The sequence below is a fragment of the Drosophila sulfurigaster genome, chromosome 2R (genome assembly GCF_023558435.1).
Source record: "Drosophila sulfurigaster albostrigata strain 15112-1811.04 chromosome 2R, ASM2355843v2, whole genome shotgun sequence".
Lineage (NCBI taxonomy): Eukaryota > Metazoa > Arthropoda > Insecta > Diptera > Drosophilidae > Drosophila > Drosophila sulfurigaster.
In genome coordinates this window covers 25,428,915-25,455,002 of record NC_084882.1, presented here as the reverse complement: position 1 = coordinate 25,455,002, position 26,088 = coordinate 25,428,915, and the positions used below count along the sequence as shown (strand labels likewise).

Here is a 26,088-nt window from a genome sequence, read left to right as displayed (position 1 = left end):
ACGGCCAGCCAAAAGTCAAGAAAAACGGCACACAAACCACACACAGAGACATAGAGAAACACATACAGATAGATTAACATAGAAATCTTTGAGCAATAAATTGTGACAAAAAGTCAGCTTTAAATATATTGGCGAAGGCGTCAAGGCGTGACATTGACCCTCGGATAAATAGTTAACAGCCTGGCAGCATTTTCTTGTTTTTTTTTTTGTTGTGGCACAAATCAGAAAATGTTATCGCAACTGTTGCAGCAGCAAACAAAAAAAAACAAACATTAAGTTTAAAAGTGCATAAAAATGTTTATTGGCTGGGCAAAATCAAGTTCGCTGTAAAAACACTCAACAGCACGTGAATAAATAAATAAACAAGATAACATTTAAACTATTTATTTTTATCTAAATGGGAAATACTCATTTAAATTGTAAATGAATAACTGAGAAAACGATTTAAGATTTATGAGTTTACTTTTGCGACTAAATAAATATATTTCAACTTGAAAATAATGTTGTAAAATTGCACAATTAAATTTATAGATTTTTATGCAGCACAGTGTTATTAGACGGTCAGGGCCAAAGCGTAGCTTAACTTTATTACTGTTGGTATTGTGGCTGTTGCAAGTGGCATGTCGGCAGCTGCAGGCAGCGGCAGCAACAACAACAGCAACAACAATAATATAGAACACAGCTGTGTCGTAGACAAGGCCCAAAAGCAAAATTATTGCCAAGTTCTTTCTCATATTGTTTTCGGTTGTGTCTAGTCTGCTTCAATGTAGCCAGCGCAATATTATCGAGCAATTATTGGCAATGGCAGAAATATTTTTGATTTGCAATTTTCTCACGGCCCACAAAGAGAGAGAGAGCGCTAAAGAGAGAAAGAGACTGGGTAAAAGGCTTTCACAAAATTGGGCAAGCCAATTGGTTTGTCAATGGCACAATTGAATCTTTCGAACAGATTCACAATTAGCCAGCAGCAGCAGCAGCCTGGCAACAGCAGCCACATACTGACAACAGCAACACAATGTTGCAACAATGCTGCAACGACAACATAGGCGCATACAAATGGTGTTAAAGTCTGAGCAGCAAAATGTAATTTGTTTTCACACAACATAATCAACATGATAACCCCAGCCAAAACGTCTTTAGATTGAGTCTAATGATGATAAACGCTTTTACTGTGAGGTAACTACAGACTTCTGACACCGACGCAAGAGGCAGACAAAAGGCGCAGACGCAGACGCAAGACACACAAGCGTTGCACACAGCAAAGAAAGAGAGAGAGAGAGAGAGAGAGAGAGAGAGAGCAGGCAACGGGCAACTGTGGCAACTGCATTTGGCTGGCATGGCCAATAATAAGTCAACATTCCAAGGCGTGTTAAGAGATGCTCGATTAAATGCCTCAATTGTGGCTCATATTGAACACCAAGCGAGCGAGCGAGCGGCGACCCAGCAACATCGACACCAACACACCACCTGTCTGCAAAAACGCTTCAAGATGAAGCAGCAAGAAGCAGACGAAGAAGCAGCGAGGATGAAGCAGCGGCAGCAGCAAATAGCACCGCCCCCACCAACGGTCAACTTTGTGCCCGTTGTGTTGCACGCTGCCAGTTGCGAGTTGCCAGTTGCCAGCCTGTTGCCTCTTGCCTCTTGCCTGTTGCACGTTGCGGGTTGCAAGTGTTGCTGTTGCTTGCCTGACTTTTAGCACTGTCGATGCTCGAGCAATAACAACAGCAACAACAACAACAACACTACACTTCGAATGGGCGAAATCGTTTAGTGTCGTACCTAACTAAGAAAACGTATTTTCAATATCGAAATTATTATTATTAGCTGACAGCAAATCGCAGTTTTCGACTGTTGCTGTTGCTGTTGTGTGTTGCTGTTGTGTATTGCTGTTGTGTTGCCTTGGCGTTGCCGGCGCATATTGTAATAAATGGACAGGCCAGTTATTGTATGCACTTTGTGTATGATATGCGAGTACTAACCCAAAACTTATTGCACTCTACACTGAACTGGGCATGGCCAATTGCCTGTTAGAAGAAGAATTACAAATCTGATTGATTATGTATTATTTAAGTATAGAAGAGTTTTACTTGAAATACGAAATTTAGAATTAGGTTTCTTATTAAATTTTGGCTATATAAATTGTCAAAATATTCAATAGAAAATAAAAACAGCAAGAAATATTCCACACTTTAATTTTCTACTTTAAACAGAAATACTGAAATAAAGAATGCTGTTAATGGCAGCTTTTAAAATGTAAGAAATTAAATGAAATATGTATTTATTGTGCAACAATGAACAACTGATTACTTATTTTATTTTATGCTCAAGCAGAAATACTTAAATACCTAATGCTATTATTACATCTCTTAATGTAATTCACAAATAAATTAAATTTAGTATACAACATTAAATCATTCTTTGTTTATTTATTACAACTATCCACTAATACTTAATACTTTATTAAACTGACAAAATATTGTTATATCATCATAAAGAACTTATAAAACAACCTTTAATTAACTTTAACTATATCCATAATTAAAAACTTTGTGCAGACTTTTCGCATTCATCTTTAGATCTGTAATTATTAGATCTTTATTTGTATTTTTTATGAGTAATAAATAAAAGTGATTTCAATTGATTGTGTAGTTCATTCAAGGTTCCATTACAACCAACTCAAAAAAAGCAGCATCAAGCAACCGCTGGCATCATTTTGATGTTGCTGTTGTTGTGGTTGTTGTTGTTGTTGTTGTTGCGGCATCTGCGACTGTTGGTCGGCTTCTAAAGGTGAGAAACTGGCCACATTGCTGGGGGCAGCGCTGCACCCCCCTTACACACACACACACACACACACACACAAAGCGCAATTATATGCCATTTAATAAATACGAGTATTTTCAATAAATATGAGCATTTCTATATGAAATTTATGCAGAAATAAGCAGGTGTTTAGTTGTGACGAGGCAGCAAAGCTTTAAGATAGGGGCAAGTAAAGACGCGAGTGGTTATAGGGGCCATGGCTATGGGATTTTCGGCTTATGATGGGCTATATAGTGAATATAGCAATCCGTTACAGTTGTCGATCAGCTAACAAGATAATTGTACAAATACAACAATACAGCAATAGCATCAGCAACAACAATAACTAGAGCTGTGATAAGCAACACGTTACCAGTATCAAATTACAGATCTTCCAATTAACTGACCAATAAGCGGCGTTGCTTTTAATTTGATAATAGTGCAAACTCACGCCCAATGGCAGCAGCACAGCCACAGCCACAGCACAGTTGTTGGCCACTGGGAATACAGCAACTTGTTGGCCACAAACAAGAGCAACAACAACACGCAACACGCGGCTTGCAACACGAACGCAGGCAAAAAAATATATATATATCTATAAAAAACAATAGACGCATTTGTAAGACGCCCCAACGGGGGGCTAATAAACTCAAAAGCAGAACAATTGCTGGGGATTTCTTTCTTTATATTTTTGTTAGACAGGATTTATACAAAGTAGTCTGCGAGTAGACAAATTTATTCACACAAAATAACCACACACTAGAAGTGTGTTACACAATACAAAAGTTAACTGACCGTCAAGTGGCATATCATGTTACCTAGAAACGCTCAAGTTCTGTGAACAAGGCAATAAATATTTGAGCAAACAAGTGCGTAATAATGCATGTAAAATAGCTCTAAAGCCAAATAAATTATTGAGCTAAAATTGTCAATAAGTGTTGACAAATAAATCACATTGAAGTATGCAAAATTTAATAATAAATAATAGTGAATGCGAAATTATAACTAGATCTGATTGCAGACGAATTTATTTAGATCAAATATGCGCTAAATACTTCTAAATTTAAGAAATGTTTGTAAATTGTTCAACAAACACATTTTTTATTAGTAATTGTTTTTACAACCTTAAACGTAAGTTTGCAAACAGCAACCAGAGACACTGAGGTATTCACAATAAGATTTTTCGGATTATTATTCTTATAATATTTTTAAATTGTATTTAATGTTAGTTAGTTGTTTAACATAGAACATTTTTATGATTTCTTTTTACTTTTTTCAACTTTAATTTTAATTGTAAGTTAAAAATATCAGCCAGAGCAACATCAAATAAAATATATAGCCAATTTTATTTTAAAACCTTCAGGGCCTTCAGCTTTTCAACATACAAATTATTTTATTAGATTTTAATTTTGATTGTATATGCAATTATTAGGGTTCAAGGATCCGTCAAACCAACTGGAGTCTTCAGAATGAGATATTAATACATATAAATTTATTAAGATATTTCAATGATTCGATTTCTAATATTTTAGAAAACAAATTGAATCTCTTAAAATAAATTTTGGAATTTTCTATATTTATCAAAAGTGTCTTCATTTTGTATATTTCAGAGAACAAATTAGTTGATTAAAATGAATTTCTAATAATTTATCTTTATCCATATTTCTGTTAGCGTTTGGCTTGTCTTGTGTTATTATCCTCATACAACACTTTGGGCTGCATGAGGAAATAAATTTGCTTTGAACTGCGCTTACCAAATAAAGTTTAGTAAGAAATTATTGAAAGCATTAAGTGGGTACTTGCATATGAAATAGGCACAAGCACTTAGCATCAATCAAACACTAAACAAGAGTTTAGAACGGCAGCAAACTGAGTTGCCGGTTGACATATGAGCAGCAGAAATGCGGCAACAGCAACAGCAATAACAACAACAACAGCAACTGTGGTGGCAGCCACAGAGCAACTGAGTTGAAGAAGCTGAAAGAAGAAAGAACATTTTGCCGCCACACCAACTGAGAACTGAGAACTGAGAGCGGCTACTACACAGGAACCGGCATCGGTTGCCTAACAAGCGGGGCAGGAGCAGGAGTGGAACAAGAATCCAAAACTGAATCAGTAACAGAAACAGAACCGAAACTAAAAAACCAGAATCGAAAGCAATGAGAATTATGTAACAGTGTTTTTTGCGCTTGGACCGCAAATTTGCAAGTCAAGTCCAAGGGATGTCACTGTTTGGATAGACAGTCGGGACAGCTGAGCAAAGCTGCCGCCGCCGACGTCGTCGTCGTCGTCGTCGTCAGCGTCAGCGTCGTCGTTGCTGTTGTTGAACTTAATCTGTGAGCATGATTGTGCAATATTTGTTGAGTGGCCCCCGGCGAACGTTTGCGTTTGCGTTCGGCGTTGTCCTGGCAAGGTTGTTGTTATGTTGTTATGGACGCACCAAATGTTTGTTTGTGCTGGCAAACACGTTGCCCCACAAATCGCTTCATCCCCCCCCAAAAGATTCGCCATTTCCATTTCGATTGCCATGATCTCGAGACGCGACAAATTGCTGCAACAGCCGTGGGAGCAATTGCGATACGCCCAGCATCGCGAGAAAGTGATGTCCGCTCGCCCAGCGATTGATACGAAGTCGCCACGCCAACACGATCATGTGCAGCGCAAGTGGAAGAAGCAGCAGAACGAACGCGAAAGGCAGCAGCAAATCGAACGTGAGAATCTGAGGCTGCTGCAGAAACTGGGTGACATCATGCGCAGCAAACGCATGAACAATCTTTGGCTGGAGCCCAGACCCAAGTAAGATAATCTAAGCAGCAATCAATAGTCAAACTAATGCTCTCCTCTTTCTCTTCCGCAGTTTCCTGAATCGCGAAAAGATGTTTCCAACGCGACCCTACTCCAGTTTGCCACAAATTGTCACCATTTATGGCGTCCCACCTCCCGGTCCTTTGCTCTACGGCATGGTGCCCAAAACAAATGTCATGGGTCGCTGTCCGACGTGTAGCGGCAATCCGGAACGCACTCAGGTGGCCATACCGGAGCAACGCTTGCCGTGGGCATTGCCACGCAAATCGTCTAGTCGGAAGCATCAGCAGCTGGAGTTGCAACAGCGTTGCTATCAATGCGGTGGCGTCAGGAGCATGGAACGTAAACTCTTCGATGACTTCGACTTTGACTTTGAATAACACGACAAGCGAGCGAATAAAAAACTACACAATTTATTTATCAAAATTACACTTGCTTCAAGCTTTGGGTATGTTGGGTGGCAGTGTGGCAAATGTGAGGAAACCCGTGTGTCCGGGCAGCACTTGGGGATTACTTGACGTTAGATACTTTTTCAGCTCCTTGGGCTCCTTTGTTTTGGCGTCCTCGTTTGTGTTTGTCTCAACTTCTTTGGGTGCTTTGAGGAATTCCAAATCGATCACAGGCAATGTACGGGTTTTAATAACGCTCTCCTGCTGCAGCACTTCCATTGAGCAGATCTCATTAAAGCCCAATTTGGTGAGGACTTCAATGCAGCGTTGGGACTGCTCAATGCAGGGCGAGAACGAGCAGAAACGACCACCTAATTAGAATATAAGATTAACGATAACATTGAAGTCGATAACTGATATGCGCATCACTAACGATCACTCTAAAGTTAATCGACAGCCGCGATAAACGCTCTAATCTTATCGAAAAGCTGTATTTCAAACTGCAGAATTAAATTTGGTCACTTATAGGATTATTTGTGAATTATAGAGTTCTCTAACCTACTTATGTATAAAAAAAAACTTGTTGACCTTATTGACAGAGAGCACGGTAAGAAATTGCGGACTGCATCATTCTCTAAAGTTTCTACTCTTCATATTTTTAAAAACTTCTTCAAGTTTTTTTTTGTGTTGAGTTTAAGAAAAACTTGTAGTTCCACCTGCAAATGAATTTAATATAAATCTACAATTGTTTACTTCCTCTACCCATACAATGTATTGAGCATGGTGCCGACTACAGTTGGCTTCACTAATGAGTGACAAAGCTGGGCGAATGGACCGCGTCTCTGACCACGTCAACTGACAAAAGCGGGCGCATTCAATGTCAAGCACAATGAAATGGCCAAAGAGACAGTGGCGACAACTGAGTGACCAAGCGAGCGACTCTTGATTGCTGCTGCCTGCTTGACTGCCTATCTGGTTGCCTTGCTGCCTGCCTTGCGAGCTCAGCTGCAGCCTGTATTCCATGTCGGCGACGCGCCAAAGGGCGCTGACAACTTGTTGTCACAACAACGTTTCACTGGACGGCAGTCTTCGTCGTTGCAGTTTCACTTACCCGACAACTTCAACGCCTTGAATGCATGTGGCACTGCCAAATCCGGCGCGGGCAGATCCAAAAACACTGCATCAGCCACACCATCCAGTTCGCTGGTGAAGCCCAGATTGCAAACATCTCTGTGATAAACCGTTACAAAGTCACCCAGCCCGTGTCGCTTGAACTCCTCTCGTGCCTGGTCCGCCCGCGCCTCATGAAAGTCAAATGTATGCAGATGTCCGGTTGGTTTTAAGGCGCGTAGAAAATAATGTGACAAAGAACCGGAACCGGTGCCGGACTCGACAACCACGGCACCGGGACGCACCTCCAGCTGATGGAGGATCATGCTGATGTCGGGCGTGTAGATGATTTGTGTGCGATGCGGCAGTGTTTGTGTCCACAGTTCCGGGTTTGGTTGCAGCACGTGCGCATAGCCCTTGGAGAGCTCCACGCGACTGCCGTACTCTACGCCAATAATATCTGCAGGCAGGTAATTAAAAACCATAAGAAAACATTTAACAAACTCTATGTGGTATACGTACTTTCCACTTTAAGTGATCCGTATGGAGTCTGAAAGATGTGCGCTATTGTTTCGCCTTTCTTGTTTACGATGGTGGGCACCGCTTCGATGGCGTGCATAGAATTCACACTTAGATACAGGATGACCACATCGCCCTGCTCTATGTGTGTTTTGGGCTTCAGAAAACTCATTATTTATACTTGTTATTGTCAAAAGCTTGGCAGAGAGACGGAGACGCGTGGGCCAAATACAAGACCGCGAGCGGCAATAATATTACGCGAATTAGTGTGCCCAACTTAGAAACAGGGCATAAATCTTAAAATTAGCTGCAAATTTTTAACGGCTTTGCACATTGCACTAACAGGTCTTACTACTATTATACTACTACAGAAAGCAAGTAAAAAAAAACTATAAATAAAAATATATCACATATTTAACAATAATTGTATTTTTATTGAAGTTATTTAATTTTCTTTTTAAACAATGTGACCCGTCTTTTCAAAGAGCTTAAAAATATACTACCAAGTTTAAAAATCCGTTTTGCAGCACTTTTTCAGAGGAGAGCAGCCAACTTCACGTTGATTTGCTTCTTCTTTCCCTCTTTTGGTTTTTTACTACAAGTATGTTAAGCTTGCTTTTCGTGAATTTGCCAAATAATCTAAGAACATCCGTTAAACGGCTAAATAATTATTGCAAATTACAATACACAATGATCGACAAATATGTGTTCTATATCGTTACACTTTACTTATGTAAATCGCATTGTTTTTTTCTTCCAATTTTACGCATCCTTAATCGGCAACTGGTTCCCTCTCATTAATGAATGAACAACAAATTTGGATAATACAGCAGCCGCAACATGGTCCAGCGCTTGACTTTGAGGAGACGTCTGTCTTACAACACCAGATCCAACAAGAGGCGCATGTAAGTTTTTTTTGCCCAATACGACAAAGTGAGCTAAAGTGAATTCTAATTGGAATGTGTTTTTGTTTACAGTGTTCGCACTCCCGGCGGTCGTCTGGTCTACCAGTATGTGAAGAAGAACAAGACTGTGCCACGCTGCGGTCAGTGCAAGGAGAAGCTTAAGGGTATCACCCCTTCCCGCCCCAGCGAGCGCCCACGTCTGTCCAAGCGCCACAAGACCGTGTCCCGCACATACGGTGGTGTCTTGTGCCACGGTTGCCTGCGTGAGCGTATTGTGCGCGCTTTCCTGATTGAGGAGCAGAAGATCGTGAAGGCACTCAAGAGCCAGCGCGATGCTCTGGTCAAGCCCGTCAAGAAGGTGGAGAAGAAACCAACAAAGGCGGCACCCACCAAGAAGCCCGCTGGCAAGACCGGTGGCAAGTCGGCCGTCAAAACTGCCTCCAAGAAGCCCGCACCCAAGGGCGGTGTCAACAAGTCCAAGAAGTAAACATACTACACTAAGTAAATCATTAAGAATTGGACGCGGAAGCATTTTGTAATAAAGAAAATACAAGTTGGAAACGTTATCTGGCAATCATATTATTTGTTGGGAGGGTGGTTTAAAGGTGCACTACACTGGTTTTTGTCTCGGCTAACAAAAACAGCTGCTTGCACTATGAATGCTTGATGTATTGCCATTCACATTTTGCACAGACAAGCATGCACGGCTGCTGTCAAATTAGTTGTAAATAAATTAAAACATAAAATGCCAGAACAGGCAGTCAATGAATCGTAAGTGTGCCGGATTGAATTACTTATTATTCAAAATATAAATAAGTTCACTTGCAGCACATTAAGACTCCCATTTGATACGCCGCAGCACGCTGAAATTGCCTATCGCGTGCTCAGTGTGGATCAAGAGCCTCGACGTAATTTTGTGCGCAAAACACTCAGCTTGGAGGAAAATGTGCTTGTTGTCCAGTTCAGTGCTGATCAAGTGAAGAATCTACGTACTGCCATCAGCTCGTTCTTTGAGTGTCTACTGCTTTGCCAAGACACTATTCGACTCTTTGGAGATGACGGAACACAGCCCAGCGCCAACTCCGCATAGAGCCATCTATGGCTTCGCCTTTTACTTTCTCTTTACCGTGCTGTTTTTCATCTATGTGGCTTGGGCATATTTGCCTGTGGAGCTGGGATTGCATTCCCATCTGCCGGACAAGTATTTCGCTGCATTTGTTCCAGTTCTCATCATTGTGGGCGCCGCATTTGCCTTCATCATCTATCCTGCAATTAATCTGGCGCTGACACCCAACATCGATTCGATTGCCTCGGTTGTTGATCTCAAATTGACACTGCCGAAGGGGAGTAAATTCACGTCGTGGTCACAGCTGCAGCATCCGCGAGCCGAGGACGTTGATCCTCAGCCAAATGCAGCTGCTCCCGTTCAGTGTAATCTCTGCAGGATAACACACAGGCCAAAGACACGTCCGCCAATTGCTCCGTTGCGTTTTTTAGATTTGCAAGAAGTAAACGCCACATTTTTTGATAACTAACAGTATAAATTGCGTTTTATTTATATTTCTATTTGCGACGGACAGTCGTCCAACCCTCCTCTGGCTCCACAAACTCTGCCGCTTGCTGTTTACGTGTCTGAGAGCGTGTAACTCTTCCACTGCTAGTTGCAGCCTCCTCTTCGCTATCCTCACCATTCATGGCATCGTCTCCTTCATCATCCTCATCCATGTCCTCGTCGGAGGAGGAATCGCCTTCGATGGGCGTGTACGTGATTTTGACATCGGGACGTAACCAGTCCTTGCCCTGCGGCAATCTGCTGAGCTCAGCTTCAATCTGTGGATATTGGGACGCCTTCGCCATTTGCTTGTAACGCAGGAGATTGCGGCATATTTCGGGTATGGAGTGATCGTCGCATAGCGTATTGAATTCCTGATCCATCAGCTCCTCGATTACATCCTGCAACTCGCCTTCTGTGATATTTTCGTTGCCTACGCAGTACTCAAAAGTGTATTCCATGATCTCAATTGCCACCTGCCCAACCAAAATAGGAGTTAGGTTAGAAATTGTGTGACATTTAAAGGAGAAACACTTGCTCACCTGCTGTCCATTGCGACCACCCATGCCATGTTCAACGGCAAGGCGCAAATTCTGCCAATTGTTGAAGATTCTTTCAACAATCAAGCGAAAATTATTTCGGAACTCCGTTTGTTGTGCCGTTGTCGCTGCCATCGCGTGCAATATCAGTGTTGGGCAATATAGTTTTGTTTATGATGTTCTCTATATAGCCATTCACTTATAAGAGCATTCATCAGCTGATTGCTATTTAATTATTTATTTATTTTATTTATTAGAATATATTGGTAATTTATCTCTTTAAAAAATTTAATAATTATAGAAAACCAATGAAAAAATGTTTTCAACTATTTAACGAACTTTGATTTGCTGTGTGCAATGTCAGTGCTGAACAATCTTTCAATCTTGCCATTCACTTAGGCAAATGCAGCTGCTTTTGCTTTTGTTTACCTGTCGAACGCGCCAATAATAATTGCTTCTTAACAAAATATTAATTATGTCGGACACTGAAAATCTAGAACAAGTTTTAAATGAGCCTGACTTAAGCACAGAGGCCGCCTACGCTAATGGCTTCGAAGACGACGATGATGAAGATGCTGAACCCATTACAGCACAAAAGGTAAAGAGAACTCGTATTATTACTAACAAAAATAAATTGCAACTTGTTGCATCAGGTCTTGGAAATACTTGAGACTGCTTGGACGAATGAGATTTGTGCACCGGAATTGCTGCAGCACCAGACAGATATGCTGGAGCTAATGTTGTCCCAAGTGGCGCACATGGAGGAGCAAATGAAGGATCTCGATAAGAACGATTTCCGCTTTGTGGTGCATCAAATGGAACTGGAACGCATACGATACATAATGGCTAGTTACCTGCGTTGTCGGCTGCAGAAGATCGAGACCTACACACAGCACATACTCAACCAGGAAACAACACGCGATGCCGCTGACAAACGACTCTCCCCGGAGGAGGCGAAATATGCTCAGGACTTTGCCAGTCATGTGGATGAGTACTTCAACAAGGTGGCCACGCAGTATATGCCGAACCAGCAGCGTGGCGAAGCCGAGCAGCGCATAGTGACGCCCAATCTGATGAGCCATGTCTTCCTCAAAGCCAATATTGCAGGTGGGTCCAGTTTATAGTTTAATTTATGCATTAAACTTTGTTTGCAAGGCGCAACGGCTTTGTAACTTTGATATGGTCGATATACCACGGTCGTTACTGCAATAGATAGTTTATCTTTACAAATTACTCTTTTTGGCTGCAGTTTCTGGAGTCATCGTGGGCGTTGATGATGAAGAAGTGGATCTGGCGCCGGGCTCTCAACATATTATACCCTATCAACTAGTGGCCGATTTAATACACAAAAACCAAGCACAACTCATTTAAAATTGTTTTATATCATTACTGTACCGAAATATACACACATTCAACCCATTTAAAACGTTTTAGTTGGCGCGAAATCTAATAGTGTTGGCTAAGGCGCACGCAAAGAAAATGGCCGCTGTTTGAACAGCTGTAGTGACGTCACAACATGCATTTCCAGTGGAAATTATTTAGGTATACACCACGACGATTCTTTCTATTCATTTGTATAGTTAGTTGTCAATGTGGCGCGCTTTTACGCGACTTATTGCGATAACAGTTGAGTCGTCGTCATCTGCTCAAGGTGCTACACCACACCGACTGCTGACTCAGCAATTCCAAGCACATTCCCATCAGCAAATTAATTACCTCAGCTTACTCAACAACCGGAAAATGTCCAGTGAAAAGCCAAAGGTTGTATTCGTTTTGGGCGGCCCAGGGGCAGGCAAGGGCACGCAATGTTCCAAAATTGTGCAACGCTTCCAGTTCACACATCTCTCAGCTGGCGATCTTCTGCGCGAAGAACGCGCCCGTGAAGGTTCCCAGTTTGGCCAGCTCATCGAGGATTACATCCGAAACGGACAAATTGTACCTGTGGAGGTCACGTGTTCTCTGCTGGAGAATGCCATGAAGAACTCTGGTAAAACGCGTTTCCTCATCGACGGATTTCCACGTAACCAGGACAACTTGGATGGCTGGAATCGACAAATGGATGGCAAGGCGGATATGCAATTTGTTTTATTCTTCGATTGTGCTGAAGATGTTTGTGTGGAGCGCTGTTTGGGACGTGGCCAGAGCGGCTCTGGAAGGAGCGACGATAACATGGAGAGTCTGAAGAAACGAATTCAGACGTACAACAACGACTCGCTGCCCATCATTAAGTTCTTTGAGCAGGCGGGCCAAGTGAAGACCATTGACGCCAGTCCCGATGCTGAGAAGGTCTTCGAGGAAGTGGAACGTGTCTTTTTGGCCAACGGCTTCCAGTGAAACTTAACTTAAACTAACTGTGGATGTTCTATTTAGCTTGATTTAGATGCGTGTTCCCAGCTCCCCTTTACTCTTCTTCTTAACTGAAATATACGCTTGTTATCCGTAAGTTGTTAAGCGTTTTTCTTGAATTTTTGTTGTCCAGGGGAAACAGGCATATCAAAGTGTTATTTCATAAAATCAACAGAGTGGGCTAAGCATACAAAACGGCAGTTAAAGCAGCTGCTCCTAATCCTTGCGCAGCTTGTCCAGGCGCGCCTGCAAATCGGCGTCGGCATCCGACATGGGCGTGGAACCTCCGCTGCCTCCAGCGGCACCTCCACTTGCTCCACCGCCACCTCCTCCACTACCTCCTGGTGCCGGGCCACCGCCAGCTCCACCCGCGGCAACAGCTGCAGCCGTCTTTTGAGCGCCAGCGCCGCCGGCAACGGACAACGAACCGGACGCAGTGGGCAAATCTCCCAATTGTTCACCCAACTGTAAGCCAAGTTCGTCAAGCACCTGGGAGACAACGGCATCGGTCTCCTCCTCATCGCCCTCATCCTCCATGGCATCGTCGATGGCGTCGTTGATCATCTCCTCCTTCATGTCCATCATCTCGGATTGCTTTTCGAAATCTTGCAGAATCTTTTGGATTTGCGGGAGATTCAGTTGTCGATTCATGTTCTGCATGGCCTTGGTGACACCTAAAAGTCAAATGGCAATTAAATAAGCATTAAATGTGAGTCACCTCCTCCCACAACTATCTTCTCTTACCCTTCATTGCTTGGGCCATTGTGTTTTGAGATTTGAGCGTTTGAATTTTCAGCGATACCGCTTGAATGTTTGCCTTCATCAGCATGAACTTCTTTGAGTAGCGTCGCGTGCGCACCAGATCTTTGGCCATGATCTTGACTGCATCCATTTGACCTTCCTTGGCCATCTTTTTGATGTCTGCTATGATTTTCTTTTCTTGTTGATCCATTTTCATACGCTCGCGATCCAAATCCCGCATCGCTTTGTTTAAAGCGCGCTGATTCTTGCGCAGCATCTCATCCGGTGAGATCTTTTTGCCGAAAAGCCAATCCATTGCAACAATTAATTTATTATAACTATTTACGACCTGAGAACAACTGTGTTTGATAGGAATGAATGAATATGTTGAAAATTACTCATCAAAACAAACGACGGCGTAGAAGAAGAGCTTTCTTAAAGCTGTTTTTCTATGTTGGGGTGTGACCACAAGTAACATTTCTGAAATATACTAAATTTTGTGCTGGCCACACTTCATATGACATTCGATGTACAGTGAAACTTCGCTAATCGCGCATATATATATATGTATAGATAGAATTGGACATTAATAAATGAATGATTTTATCGGATTAATAGAAATTGTGTTCAATTGATTTTTCCTCCACTAATCAGAGTATCCTTAAAAATAAAGTTTTGTCAGAAAAGAATAAAAAAACTACACTAAAAGAGCTGTTCTGCTTGGTTTCAGTATTTTTATACTGACCCATTACGCCCCTCTGCTTACGTTACGTAGCTGTGCACTTGTGTGTTTACGTAGTTACCCACAACAACAATAGTAGACGCTGAGCCATCATCATAGTTTTGTTTTCTATTTATCCGCCCTACAATGAAGGAATTCGACGATTTTAACTTTAGCGTGGACAAGTGTAAGCACAACTTGCGTTGTTGTTATAATTATCTATTAAAATATATTGACGCTTTCTCCAGATACCAAAGAACTGACACGCGAATGTGTCGGAGGCAGCGATTTGCAGCAACGCAAGAAGGAAATCGAGGCGTACAATGAGCAAACATCGGCAACGCTCAAGCAGACATGCAAAAAAAACTATATGCAGTTTATACAAACCGCAAAGGAGATATCACGTAATATAGATAATATTCAATATAGACTATAGACCTTTTCCAACCAACAACCAAATCCCACAGATCTCGAATCGGAGATGTATCAGCTGTCGCATATTCTTATCGAGCAACGCAACATCTTGGCCACCATGACAGATGGCAAAATGAGCAGCCAACTAAAGGCGACGGACAGCATTGAGGCTGCAGAGGCAAACGCCGCCGCAGCCACGGAGGATGTGGAGAACAGTCATGCAACGCGAGCCGTGAAAGAAATGGTGCAGGGTTTCAATGGGAATCTGGAGGGCAAGACATTCCTCAACGAGGGTGCGCTCATCGAGCTGGATGGCAATGACTATCGCCCCATACAGCGTGTTTTCTTTTTTCCTCTTCAACGATGTACTGATTGTCTGCAAAGTGAAGCACGATAAGTATGAATCCCCATGAAATCTCTTAGCAATGATCTAACTCTGTAATCATAATAGGCGTCTGGAGTTCCTAACTGAGTACGATCCCAAGAAGATAGCTGTCATCAACATTAAGGATCTGGATGGTGTCAAAAAATGCCATCAATATCATCACTCCCGACGGTTCCAAGATCTATCAGAGCATCACGGCAGCTGGCAAAAGCGAATGGATCGAGAAGTTGGAGGAAGCCTTTCGCTTCGATCAACAGAAGAAATCGAAGAAGGGTCAAGCCCCACAGCCACCAGGACGCACCAAGCAGCAGCAGACGCCCTCAAAGAGCACCACACCCGAGAAGCTGCAGGATCAGAGTCCAAGCGATGCGCAGCCGAAATCGCTGGAGGATGAAACGCCAGAGTGGCTAAGCACGGCCAGCGAGGAGCTACAAACGCTGGTGGCCCAGCGACATTTTGAGGACGCTCAAGCGCTTATAAAGCGCACCCAGGATTTTCTGCGGCAGGCTGACAAAAAGAAACTGCCCCAAGCGGATGCCATCGAGAGTAAGATGAAGCAACAGGAACAAAAGCTAACCAACGTCCTCATCCAGGAGCTGTCAAACAGTCACAATCGCAATCTGCAAATTGCTTTGCGTGCCGCTCGACGGCCGCTCAAGATTCTAGTGGAGATGGGACGCTCCAGGCAGGCGAGTGCCACTCTACTCAAAGTGTGCACGGTTAGTCTGCGTGTGGCACAGCGTGAGGCACGCCGCAACAATGCCGAAATCTCCGAGCTATTCTTCTGCGATCTCACCCAAGTGGCCTGTGACTTCCTCAGCGCCTTCGAGCAGCAGCCGGCTTGTGTCAGCGGTAAGTTTGGATAACAGATTGTGAGTAAAACATAAGAAAACTTAATTTCATCCATTTGTAGCTCTTGTGGTGTGGTGCAATGCAGAGCTGCAGTACTTCGCTAGCCAGCTGATCAAACACTATCTGACCAAAGGCACCTCACTGGAGGCGGTGGCCAAGTGTGTGGAACGCGTGCGCAAACCAGCCACCAAGCTTACCGAGATTGGTCTGGACATCAGTTATCATTTGGAGGGTCTGTTGCGCACCACTTTAGAGTCACTCATCGAAGAGTCGAAGCAGCGTTTGCTGGATGCTGTCGGACGCACTGAGGAAAGCTGGCAGCCGTATAATCTACAAACCAAGTCGAACCTCAAGCGGCTGCTGCATGAGCTGGACACCTTGGGCATTGATATGCGTGCCCAGGCCACAGGCGACACCTGGTTGAATTTAACACAATCCACGCTGGTCTTTGTGCGGCAATTCCTTCAGCTGACCGAGTATTGTGGCTGTCTGGCCAAGGGCGAGGCGCTGATGCAGAGTCTGGAGCAGCTTCTACGTGATCTATTTTTTGGCACAACACTCGCTGAAACCACCTAGCGACTTGGCTGTCGATGTGAGTCCAAATAATCTTTTATATTTAAAACATAACATAACTCTGTTCCATTTACAGCCGAACTTTGTGATGAAGAACAAAGTGTTCTTGGTGGACAACCTGCTGCCCATTGCCATCGACAAGTTTCGTCAGATTTCGGGTCGTCAGTGCGAAATGTTGCGTGAGCTGCACACTAAGCTGGCGCGTCAGCAAGGAGCTCCATTGCCACGACAGCGCAGCGTTTATACAACAGATGTGTTCTAGAGGACTACTCTACTGACTATATATAGTTTAGTTTACTTTGATTACATATATAATTTTTTATTTTTCTTTTTCGTTTTGCTTCAATTATTTATAATATAATTATATACATATATAACCACAATAATAATAATAATATTTGTAAAATTAAAAATCGAAGCGTGTGCTGCACTCTATTCTGTTTTCTTTTTGTTTTGTTTTGCTTATTACAATGTTTCGCTGGGCGCGAGATGTGCCCACATTCTATATATAATATATATTTTGTATATATATTCATATACATACATATACTATATATACGATTCATTTCTATATAAACTAATGTGTAAACAAGTGTTATTTTGTTTTCTTTTCTTTTGTTGTTCCTGTTGTTGTTTTAGCTGCACAAAACATAGGATTTTACAGTTGGTTATTGGTTTTGTTGGGTTGTGTTTTTTTTTTCTCTCTCTCAAAATAAACTGGCTGCTTTGGCGCCTCCCGGTTTAGATGGTTGTGTGTATTGGGGGGACTGAGAGTTGTGGGTGTGTGTGTGTGTTAAGGGTTGTGGGGGAATATTTTTGTGTGCTGGCGGCGCTTCGTTTGTTGTGTATTAATTTATAATGTAAAATTCTTAACTAAACTGCTTACTATTATATTCATTTATATTTATATGTATATATATACACTCATAAATATATATATATGTATATATATACTCTTTTTCTGCATGCAAATGTGTTTTTGTGTGTGTGTGTGGTTTGTATGCAAAGTGGAAGGAAGGAAGAGTCTGGGACAGTATAGAGGAGGGTAGCAGTCACTAATTTAAAACAAATTGACAAACTAAAACTTAGAATTTTGTTTTTGCATTTGCATTATTGATTTACGATCTGTGTTTGTTTCATTTCTGGTTTCTGTTTTATCAAAAACTTCGCTGCCGACTTATAAACACATACGACCAACTAAAAGCACTCACTTCTCATATCTGACAATCTTGTAACTCATCTGGTAATTATAATCTCAACGCTCCTGCAATGACTAATCCATGCTGGGTGGAATCCTCACCCAGCACTTATTTCTTTTGATGAGCGTGGTAGGTAACGCCGACTGTTATTACTCTCGTTTTCATTCTCAATTTTTTTTTTGTTTTTTGTATTTTTTTGTTTGTTTGTTATTTATAGTTTTCCATTTTCTCGCTTTGCATCATTATTATTACAATATTATTATGTTCTCGTATTATTATTTTGCTTTACGTTTAGTTTTCTTTTTGTTTTACTTTGCAATTTGTGTTCAACTTTTTATTGGACTTAGCTTAAGCTTAGTAGCTAGAAGTACGCTTAAATTTTTAGATTTTTCTTTTCTTTCTTGTTTGTTTTTGTTTTAATATATTTATATTATAGAATTTTTCTTTTTGCTTCGCTCTCTTTTATGCGTGGCGCTGCTGCCGTTGCTCTGCTTTCTGTTGATGCTTATGTTCGTGTTGTTCTTGTTGTTTCTAGCTATCGAACATGGGTTGTGTATTCTTCTCTTGTGTGTTGTTTGTTTTCTTTTTGTAGTTGTAATAAAAACCTATATGCGCTTATTACAAAATGAAAAGTGTGGATTTCCTCTGTTGTGTATGTGTGTGTGTTTTTCATTTAATAAATAACTTCATAGACAGTAGCCTTCTTATCGCCCGAACCCGTCACAATATATTTGTCGTCAGTTGATATGTCGCAGCTAAGTACGGATGATGTTTCCTTTGACTGCAAGTGATATAAATAACACGAATAAACAATTAGCAATTGGTTGATTATAAACATATTAACAAAATACAACATTTATAGTATAAGGAACGATTGACATAAAACCTGATACGTCAATTTGAACAAGTTATTTGTCTTTTGCTCTATATTAATCACATTTGATGCGCCATTGATTAACTGTGATTGCAGATTAAACTCACCTGGAATATACTGGCACCGTAAGGTGTTCGCCATGCGTTAAGCAGGTTGTCTTTGCCGGTGGAAACGAACCATTTGCCACAAGTGGCAAATCGCAGCGACAGCACACAACTCTCGTGCAAATGCAGCTGATACTTGTCCGGTTTTGATGCATGCAATACTTCCACATGTGAATTCTCCATGCCAACGGCCAGCCAGTCACCTTTGAATTGGATTGTAGAAATTGTAAATAAATGATAATTCTGCAGTACGTTAAATGCAACTCACCTGTTGGACAATAGCCAAGCGAGAATATTTGAGAACTGAAATCGTGTTGTTGTAGTTGACGACCCTCGCGCAAATCCCACGAGCGCACAGTGTTATCCAGGCCGCCAGTCCATAATCGCGAGCCATCCGGACTAATGTCAATGCACGAGGCACCGTCCGTGTGGCCCTGGAACTGACGCACCAGTATCTCATTGTGCAAGTCCCACACGGCAATGTTGCCATCGCTGCAGCATGAGAAGCACACCTTCGAATCGGGACTGATGGCGAGCGCATAACATGCAGGCGCCGCTGAGGTTAGCTCGGCCTTAATGCGTGGCGTTGGACTGGCCAAATCCCATATGGATAGATTCGATGCCTCGCCACCGACAATAAGTGTGCGTCCATCCGGCAGCAGTTTCACTGAGCGTATGTAATTATCGCGCTGCAGGCAATCCAGCTGGCTAACGGGATTTTTATTGCCCGGCTGCGAGATGTCCCACACCTTGACGCAACCCTTGCCACCCGTATAAACGTATTTTGTAGGATTTGAAATTGTAACCGCACACACGACCTCGCCATGTGATAACGTATTAATTTGCCGCGCATGTCTCGGTATGCCGACGCCCACCAACGCATCCGGCGGGAAAGGCACCGGCTGCAAGCTGCCCTCGCCGTTCATATGGAAAGAGTATGCACTGTAAAAGAGTGAAGGAATATTAGTGAAAATTATAGAGAAGAAGTAGTTTGACAACAACTTACGGCTTTCCACCAGTTAGTGCCGAGGGATGTGGAATGCCGTTTGTTCGTACATGCGCATGCGGATCGTACGGCATTGGCGGCGGTCGTCCATAGGCGGGATCCGATGGCGGACGCTGATAGGGATCGGCCGGTCGCTGATACGGCGACGCTGGATACCCAGCCGGCGGTGGGCCACCTTGTGGCATCATTTGTTTAGGATTTGGGCCCTGAGATGGTGCGGCAGCGTTTGGTGTCGGTGTACGTGCCTTCGCTCCCGGTGTACCCGGCTTGTCCATCTATTCCACACGTTCGCAACAGCAATGGCAATTTAAAACGAAAACAAAAAACAAAAATAACAATTATTTAAAATTAGTCAACAAAGAATCTTAGTCATGCTAGTTTTCCTCGTAATAAATAATTGCTTAAACCATTTAACACTTTCAGCTTAAAGCACACTTAATATAATTAAACAAATGTTCATTATTGCGAACAGGTTTGCTTAAAACATTTCACAAACAAAATGAGAACTCGCGAATATTAGAATAGCAAGTTCAACTAGGGTTCCAAAATGCTCCAGTATTTTAAGTGATTCCCAAAATTTACACATTAAAAATGAAGCTTATATTCTAAATCAAATCCCCTTTTATAATGAACTAATCGATTCACAATCGAGTGCTTACATCTTTTGTCTTGAGGCTGGGTGTGGAACGCGAAGAACTGGAGCCGGAACGTGAGGGCGGCCGCTCTTGTTTAATGCCACTGCTTCCCGGTTTGTCCAGACGCTCGCCATTTAAGCTCTCACGATCGCGAACCTCCATGGACACGTGCTCGCCATTGGGTCGTGGTGAGTGGGATTCCTGCAAAGGTTATTCAGATACACTTGTTAAACGATTGTTCACAATGTGTGGCAATTGTGGTTTTGGTTTTGTGGTGTCGTGTGTTTTGTGGGGGGGGTGTGTATTTGTGTAGCTTGTTGTTGGTTTTGGTTTTGTTGCATGAGAATCAGGGCCGACACTCAACTCACCATTTCATTTGCAACATCTACGACTAAATCTTGATCGCTTTTCTCGCCTTCATCGTCCTGCAAATAATTTTGAAAAAAAACAAACAAACACAATAAAACAAAATGCGTACAACAATACAACACAAACAGCAATTGAATTTTGTTTAGTTGCACAAAGACTACAAATATAATTGCAACTATAGCTATAACTATGCGATTAGTTATAGCTATACATCGATGTTTATTTTCTTTTGATTTCGTTATTATGAAGCTCATGAAAGTGATAGATTGGGTATTAAGGTATAGACAATAACAACGACAACAACAACAACTACGTTTAATATGAGATAGGCTACGGTTTGGTGAGTTGAGAGGCAGCAACAGCTGATGACACAATTATAATGATACGAGTATACTATGAATTAAATGTAGATTTTGCAATAGTTGCTCTGACGATACGTACTTGCAGTTTCTCATTTTTTTTAAACGTTTCGGGTCATTTTCAATGTCCAGGGGCGAACGGGTACGATATTTCTCACGATCCGCTGGTGAAACCGAATTGCGCTGTAATAGGATGGAATTATGTTTTAGTATAAGAATCTATTTAATATCTCAAATGTGAAGTATTTACCAAACGCTCTTCGGCGCCCGCTGGTCCCTCCAATCCAGTTGGCTTTATGTCCGGCCTGTGATGATCTGGCGGCGCTTTGAGCAAACCTTGTGGACCATGTGGCAGGCCCATTGTGGCACCCAAGGCGCCAAATGGATTCAGTGCGCCCATCGGCTGTGGCGGCCCTCCAGGCACCTGTTGTGCGTGTATTTGTTGCTGCATGAAATGAAAGCCACAAGCAAAACATTGGTTAGTTGAGAGAACTGGAAACTGTCGAAGTTTTCTTGGCACAGGCTGACGCCAGGCTGTTTTTATGTTTTAGCCTTTTGTCGATGGTTGTTATTGGCTCGGGGGACATCACAGAAGCTGTTTATTTTTTATTTTTTGATGTAGGTGTGTGCGTTTGTGTGTGCAGACAACACCAACAACATCAACAACAACATTGACAACAAGTAGAACAACAAGCGGCGAGACTTCAACTTAATGATAAACACGTTGTGGTGGAGAGCGAGAGCGAGCGAGAAATTAGCGCAACAAGCAAACAAACAAATGAACGCAAATTGCAACAAAAAAAAAAGAAACTAATAAATAACTTACTAAAAGTTGTTGTATTCCATGTTGCTGCTGATGCTGCCACAAACATACGCACATACATGCATCGTTTTATAATCAAATCATATCATATATTTTGTTTTTGTTTTTATGTTGGATAGTTTGTTTTGTTTTTATATATTTATACGAAAAAAAGACGTATTAAACAAGTTTTTCTTATAATTCAATGCAGCGAACCTTTGTTAAAAAATATCGTATATTCTTTTATATTGACAAATTAAGTTAATTGTCTTCTATTGCAATTTATAGATTTTACTACAAAATATAGATATTAATACAAAAAATTGTAGTAAGAGGAAATCAATTTTCGAAAATAAACTCTGCCATATTGCATTTGATTTAAATTTAATCAGACAACAGAATCGGAGCGAGTACAATATTTAAGTTCTATTTTTCTTCAAATGGAATTCCCGGTAATTATAAAGCTTTTAACGAATTATCTTAAAAAATGATGGCAATAGTTGAAGACTATAACAAAAGTTCACTGCGCTGTTGTTGCTGTCCAAATGGCAACACACAAAAAGTCATACTTCATGCGCGATCATCGGAAAGGGAAACCAAACTTACCCCTATGATCAGATTCAACTCCTGCATTGTGACCTGCTTCGCACGTTCTACCGCCTGCAGCACTTGCTGCTGGTGATCGGCCTGTAGGAATGGAAGTAGCTGATTGATCAGTGTGTTTAGACGCTTGGCGATTTCCGTTTGCTTGTGCATTTCCACATTAAGGCCGTAGGACATTTCATAGTACTGTTTGGTGTAGGAGTAAAGAGTAGGAAAAAAAAGCGAGAACTGAAATTAAAAGTTCTTTTGTTTTTTGTCGTTTAGATATATTATTACCATAACATAATGGCGCTGCATTTCTGTCTTTTCTGTTGCCAGCTTCTCGCACTCCAATTTGATGCTGAAATTCACAGGAAAAATAATCAAAAGGGCAAATTAGTTAAGTTTAAAGAAAGAAATCTCGAGCAACGTTTCCGTCGTCGTCGTGCCGGCTAAAAAAAAATCCTATGAGCAAACCAAAGCAACAGCGCATATGGCGCGTTTGCCTGGCAAACCGGTTTATACAGCAAAAAGACACATCGAGGCAGGCTGGCTGGAACGACTGGAGGCTGAAAGAGCCCAGCACAATAATGCTAGCATGAAAAACCTACAGAAATCAGCATTCTTTTCTTTTCTTAGCGCTCTCTCTTTGAAATCCGACATGGTTCATATGGTTTTTCTGTTCAATCTTCAACAACAGAGACCATATGAATCATGCGATTAGCTGACAGGATGTGTGAAAACAATATTAACTCTTAAGATATCTAAACTTTAACAAACATTACTTATTTTGAAGAAAAATAAGCAAATCAATTTTTAAATTTTATAACAATTGATGGTAAAACACCAATTATATATTGTAAGCTCTTCTTATTTAATATAATACACTTCTTAAGAAGACTCCCCTTCTCTTATAAGATATTTCGATAAAATAAGCACTATTATCTCTAAATATAAAATATAGATACCTTTATGGTATTATTAATTTTCTGCTTGGTACTTTCTATAATTTCATAATAATCCCTAGCAATAAAGAAACTTATATATCGCAAAATATTTCTATACAAAAATTATGTATGCTTTGGATATATCCTACTGGGGTTTCTAACGCGTGTCGTAGAAGATACTTGCCTGTGATATTGCGCCTGCAGAAAATTGAACTCCTCCTTGATGCGCTCCAATGTATCGGCAATGGTAAATTTGATTGGGCCCTGAGGTGGTGGTCCCTGTATGTGTGCGAATGGGTGTGCGTGTGTGGACAGAGATTGTGGAGATGGAAATGGACATAGGGGGCGAAACGCAATTAGCAAAACACTTGATTGGGTCCCATTGCAATATGTTTTTTTATACTTACCCCGGCGGCGGGGTGACGCACCGGTTGGGGGTACATTGTTGTTGTTGTTGGTTGCTGCTGCTTGTTGTTGATGTTGTTACTTTATTGTTGATATTTGATGGTTGTCCAAGAACGACGAACGGAACAACAACAAATAACCGTGTTTGCAGTATGTATTTCTTTTTTTTTATTTTTTTATATTATTTAGCTGCGGCCTGCGGATAAGTTAGAGTGGATTATGCTTCCTCTTCCTTCCTGTTGGCAGCGCACCGCTGCCCGAGATTAAACTCTCCTCTGCCCAAAATTAGCAGCACTGAGCACCGGAGGAGCATGTATAAAATAATTTTGCAAGCGTTTTTATTGCTATTGTTAGGTTTTGGTTTTTTATTTTTGTTATTTTTTTATATTTAATTCAACTCCAGCGTTTCCATATTGTTGTTGTCTAGCGGTTTTGCGGGTATCCTGCAAATGGAATTTTACAACGTTTCTTTAGTTTAGTTTATTGGTCGTTATTTTGCACCATTTTTTCGATACGTAGAATCTCACGCACACACAAAAACACACATACACTGCTCACACACACACACTAGCGCGCTCACGTATTTTGTGAGCATCTCAGCAATGGCAGCCATGCCAGCAACAACGAGTGAACGAACACATACACAGAGAACGACGCACGTACGAGGGTATGAGTGTGAGTGTTTACCGCCGAAAAAATCAAACGCACAGTTGCATGTGCCTTGCCTGCGAGAGAGAAATGTTACGCAAAAAAAAGAACAGGCATGCAGCCAATGATAGGTAGAAAACTATCGTTCACTTTTCGTTATTTTTTGTCAGCTTTCAACGATGTTGTTCAACAATTGCCACATTCTTGCGGCATGTAATTTTTTTTTTTGCAAAAGCAACGCACGCTGGCCGCACACGCTCTGCACAAACAAATGTACCCTGTGTGTGCAATACATATACAGACAGACTGCAATTACGCAGGGTTGCCACCTCTGACCGCGGCCAAAATACTTGACTTTTCGCACCCACACAAACAGAAATATTTTCTTTATATACGCGCAATGTTTTGATGTATTTTTAGAAATCGTCGTTGGGTGTGCAAATATATTTTTGCGAAAAACAAAACGAAACCAAATAAAAATTGTAAATTGCTGGCAACACTGTTTTGTGCGGCAGCGAGTTGTTCGCTCACACACAGCCATACATCAGACAGACAGACATACACACGCGCGCGCACCCCAAACGGACGAGTGGCAAAACTCACAAATACACGCGCACACACACTCACACAAGCACAGAGGCATACACGAGCGCAGCGCAAAAGAAAAATTGGCCCTACAAAAAATAAACAAAAGCAATTAAAAAACGGAGTAGTTGGCAGTACCAATTTACATTTAAGCTTTTAGCTAGCCGCACAATTGCACATTTTATTGCCACTTTACGAGTGCGCACGAATACACAGCACTGATATTTGCACTAGCCGACTTTTTTCAGTGCAAAAAACGTAATTTTTACTCGAATTTCGCCCGTAAAAACTCTTGGCCTCTTCAACCGACCGACCGACCGACTCGCTACGTCTGACAGCCAGCCTGAGCGTCGTGTATGTGTTGTGTGGCGTTCTCGTTCTCGTCTCTATTTTTTCGCATCTGCTTAAGCCGTCTATTTTGCACTTCTAGATGTTCAACAGTATATAATTACTATACGGCATTGCTTACAAATGCATTTAACGCACAATTACTTGTATAAATCGGTAATATATATTGCCGATTTGTTATTAATTCGCGAACGTGATTTTGAAGCGTGGAAGAAATAAAACGCCGACGATATATCCAGTGTGACCGTTATACGAATATGTAAATATACTATTTGGCGTTGAATAATATACCGAAATATACCACTTGCTCCATTTTTAGATTGGTAACACTTTATTAGTTATGGGAAGTATTCCAAATGTGTGTGTGAATGAGCGCAATTTTTTTGAATAGGTATATATTAAAGCGGCAAACATGGTATATCAATCGTTGTGTTGTGATATCGACTTTAGCAGCTCTGTGATGAAAAGGATAACAATGACTTGGCGCGAAATTTTGAAAGAAAGCAAAATTATAAAATGTTGAATTTGGTTTCATTTTATTTCATGGATTTTTTTTTATTTTAACGTTTTTATAT

At 41.6% G+C, this 26,088-nt stretch overlaps 11 protein-coding genes across 11 annotated transcripts; 7 read left to right on the top strand and 4 right to left on the bottom strand.

The window, feature by feature from the left end:
* Positions 1-4,487: 4,487 nt before the first annotated feature.
* Positions 4,488-6,041, top strand: LOC133835570 (uncharacterized). Its single transcript, XM_062265564.1, has 2 exons — positions 4,488-5,595; positions 5,657-6,041. The coding sequence occupies exons 1-2, from the start codon at positions 5,222-5,224 to the stop codon at positions 5,982-5,984; spliced, it is 702 nt and encodes a 233-aa protein (XP_062121548.1). The 5' UTR covers positions 4,488-5,221; the 3' UTR covers positions 5,985-6,041.
* LOC133835567 (tRNA (adenine(58)-N(1))-methyltransferase catalytic subunit TRMT61A) lies at positions 6,002-7,931 on the bottom strand. The gene is made up of 3 exons (XM_062265560.1): positions 7,626-7,931; positions 7,105-7,563; positions 6,002-6,364 (listed from the first exon to the last, which is right to left on the bottom strand). Exons 1-3 carry the CDS (start codon positions 7,792-7,794, stop codon positions 6,042-6,044), a joined length of 951 nt encoding a protein of 316 aa, XP_062121544.1. The 5' UTR covers positions 7,795-7,931; the 3' UTR covers positions 6,002-6,041.
* Positions 7,932-8,179: 248 nt separating this feature from the next.
* LOC133835573 (large ribosomal subunit protein eL34) lies at positions 8,180-9,093 on the top strand. The gene is made up of 3 exons (XM_062265567.1): positions 8,180-8,223; positions 8,453-8,527; positions 8,600-9,093. Exons 2-3 carry the CDS (start codon positions 8,463-8,465, stop codon positions 9,012-9,014), a joined length of 480 nt encoding a protein of 159 aa, XP_062121551.1. The 5' UTR covers positions 8,180-8,223; positions 8,453-8,462; the 3' UTR covers positions 9,015-9,093.
* Positions 8,445-10,878, bottom strand: LOC133835572 (uncharacterized). Its single transcript, XM_062265566.1, has 2 exons — positions 10,622-10,878; positions 8,445-10,555 (listed from the first exon to the last, which is right to left on the bottom strand). Exons 1-2 carry the CDS (start codon positions 10,751-10,753, stop codon positions 10,091-10,093), a joined length of 597 nt encoding a protein of 198 aa, XP_062121550.1. The 5' UTR covers positions 10,754-10,878; the 3' UTR covers positions 8,445-10,090.
* Positions 9,158-9,617, top strand: LOC133835575 (uncharacterized). The gene is made up of 2 exons (XM_062265570.1): positions 9,158-9,298; positions 9,356-9,617. The coding sequence occupies exons 1-2, from the start codon at positions 9,273-9,275 to the stop codon at positions 9,615-9,617; spliced, it is 288 nt and encodes a 95-aa protein (XP_062121554.1). The 5' UTR covers positions 9,158-9,272.
* LOC133835574 (phosphatidylinositol N-acetylglucosaminyltransferase subunit P) lies at positions 9,583-10,065 on the top strand. Its single transcript, XM_062265569.1, has one exon. It carries the CDS (start codon positions 9,583-9,585, stop codon positions 10,060-10,062), a length of 480 nt encoding a protein of 159 aa, XP_062121553.1. The 3' UTR covers positions 10,063-10,065.
* Positions 10,879-10,983: 105 nt separating the features above from the next.
* On the top strand, positions 10,984-12,005 carry LOC133835571 (DNA replication complex GINS protein SLD5). The gene is made up of 3 exons (XM_062265565.1): positions 10,984-11,216; positions 11,272-11,725; positions 11,868-12,005. Exons 1-3 carry the CDS (start codon positions 11,094-11,096, stop codon positions 11,987-11,989), a joined length of 699 nt encoding a protein of 232 aa, XP_062121549.1. The 5' UTR covers positions 10,984-11,093; the 3' UTR covers positions 11,990-12,005.
* On the bottom strand, positions 11,855-14,127 carry LOC133835568 (charged multivesicular body protein 2a). The gene is made up of 2 exons (XM_062265561.1): positions 13,709-14,127; positions 11,855-13,638 (listed from the first exon to the last, which is right to left on the bottom strand). Exons 1-2 carry the CDS (start codon positions 14,019-14,021, stop codon positions 13,181-13,183), a joined length of 771 nt encoding a protein of 256 aa, XP_062121545.1. The 5' UTR covers positions 14,022-14,127; the 3' UTR covers positions 11,855-13,180.
* On the top strand, positions 12,209-13,061 carry LOC133835569 (UMP-CMP kinase). Its single transcript, XM_062265562.1, has one exon. It carries the CDS (start codon positions 12,209-12,211, stop codon positions 12,950-12,952), a length of 744 nt encoding a protein of 247 aa, XP_062121546.1. The 3' UTR covers positions 12,953-13,061.
* Positions 14,128-14,445: 318 nt separating the features above from the next.
* Positions 14,446-17,799, top strand: LOC133835760 (exocyst complex component 8). Its single transcript, XM_062265819.1, is given in 9 exon segments — positions 14,446-14,613; positions 14,675-14,830; positions 14,894-15,186; positions 15,188-15,237; positions 15,292-15,364; positions 15,366-16,077; positions 16,139-16,620; positions 16,622-16,669; positions 16,727-17,799. Coding segments are annotated over 9 exon segments (2,040 nt in total). The 5' UTR covers positions 14,446-14,573; the 3' UTR covers positions 16,913-17,799.
* Positions 17,800-17,957: 158 nt separating this feature from the next.
* On the bottom strand, positions 17,958-25,720 carry LOC133835759 (protein groucho). Its single transcript, XM_062265817.1, is given in 15 exon segments — positions 17,958-18,630; positions 18,831-19,030; positions 19,096-19,769; positions 19,834-20,108; positions 20,493-20,669; positions 20,837-20,893; positions 21,279-21,299; positions 21,302-21,379; positions 21,447-21,641; positions 22,023-22,055; positions 22,605-22,787; positions 22,878-22,941; positions 23,712-23,806; positions 23,935-24,375; positions 25,312-25,720. Coding segments are annotated over 14 exon segments (2,196 nt in total). The 5' UTR covers positions 23,971-24,375; positions 25,312-25,720; the 3' UTR covers positions 17,958-18,522.
* Between the last annotated feature and the right edge of the window lie 368 nt (positions 25,721-26,088).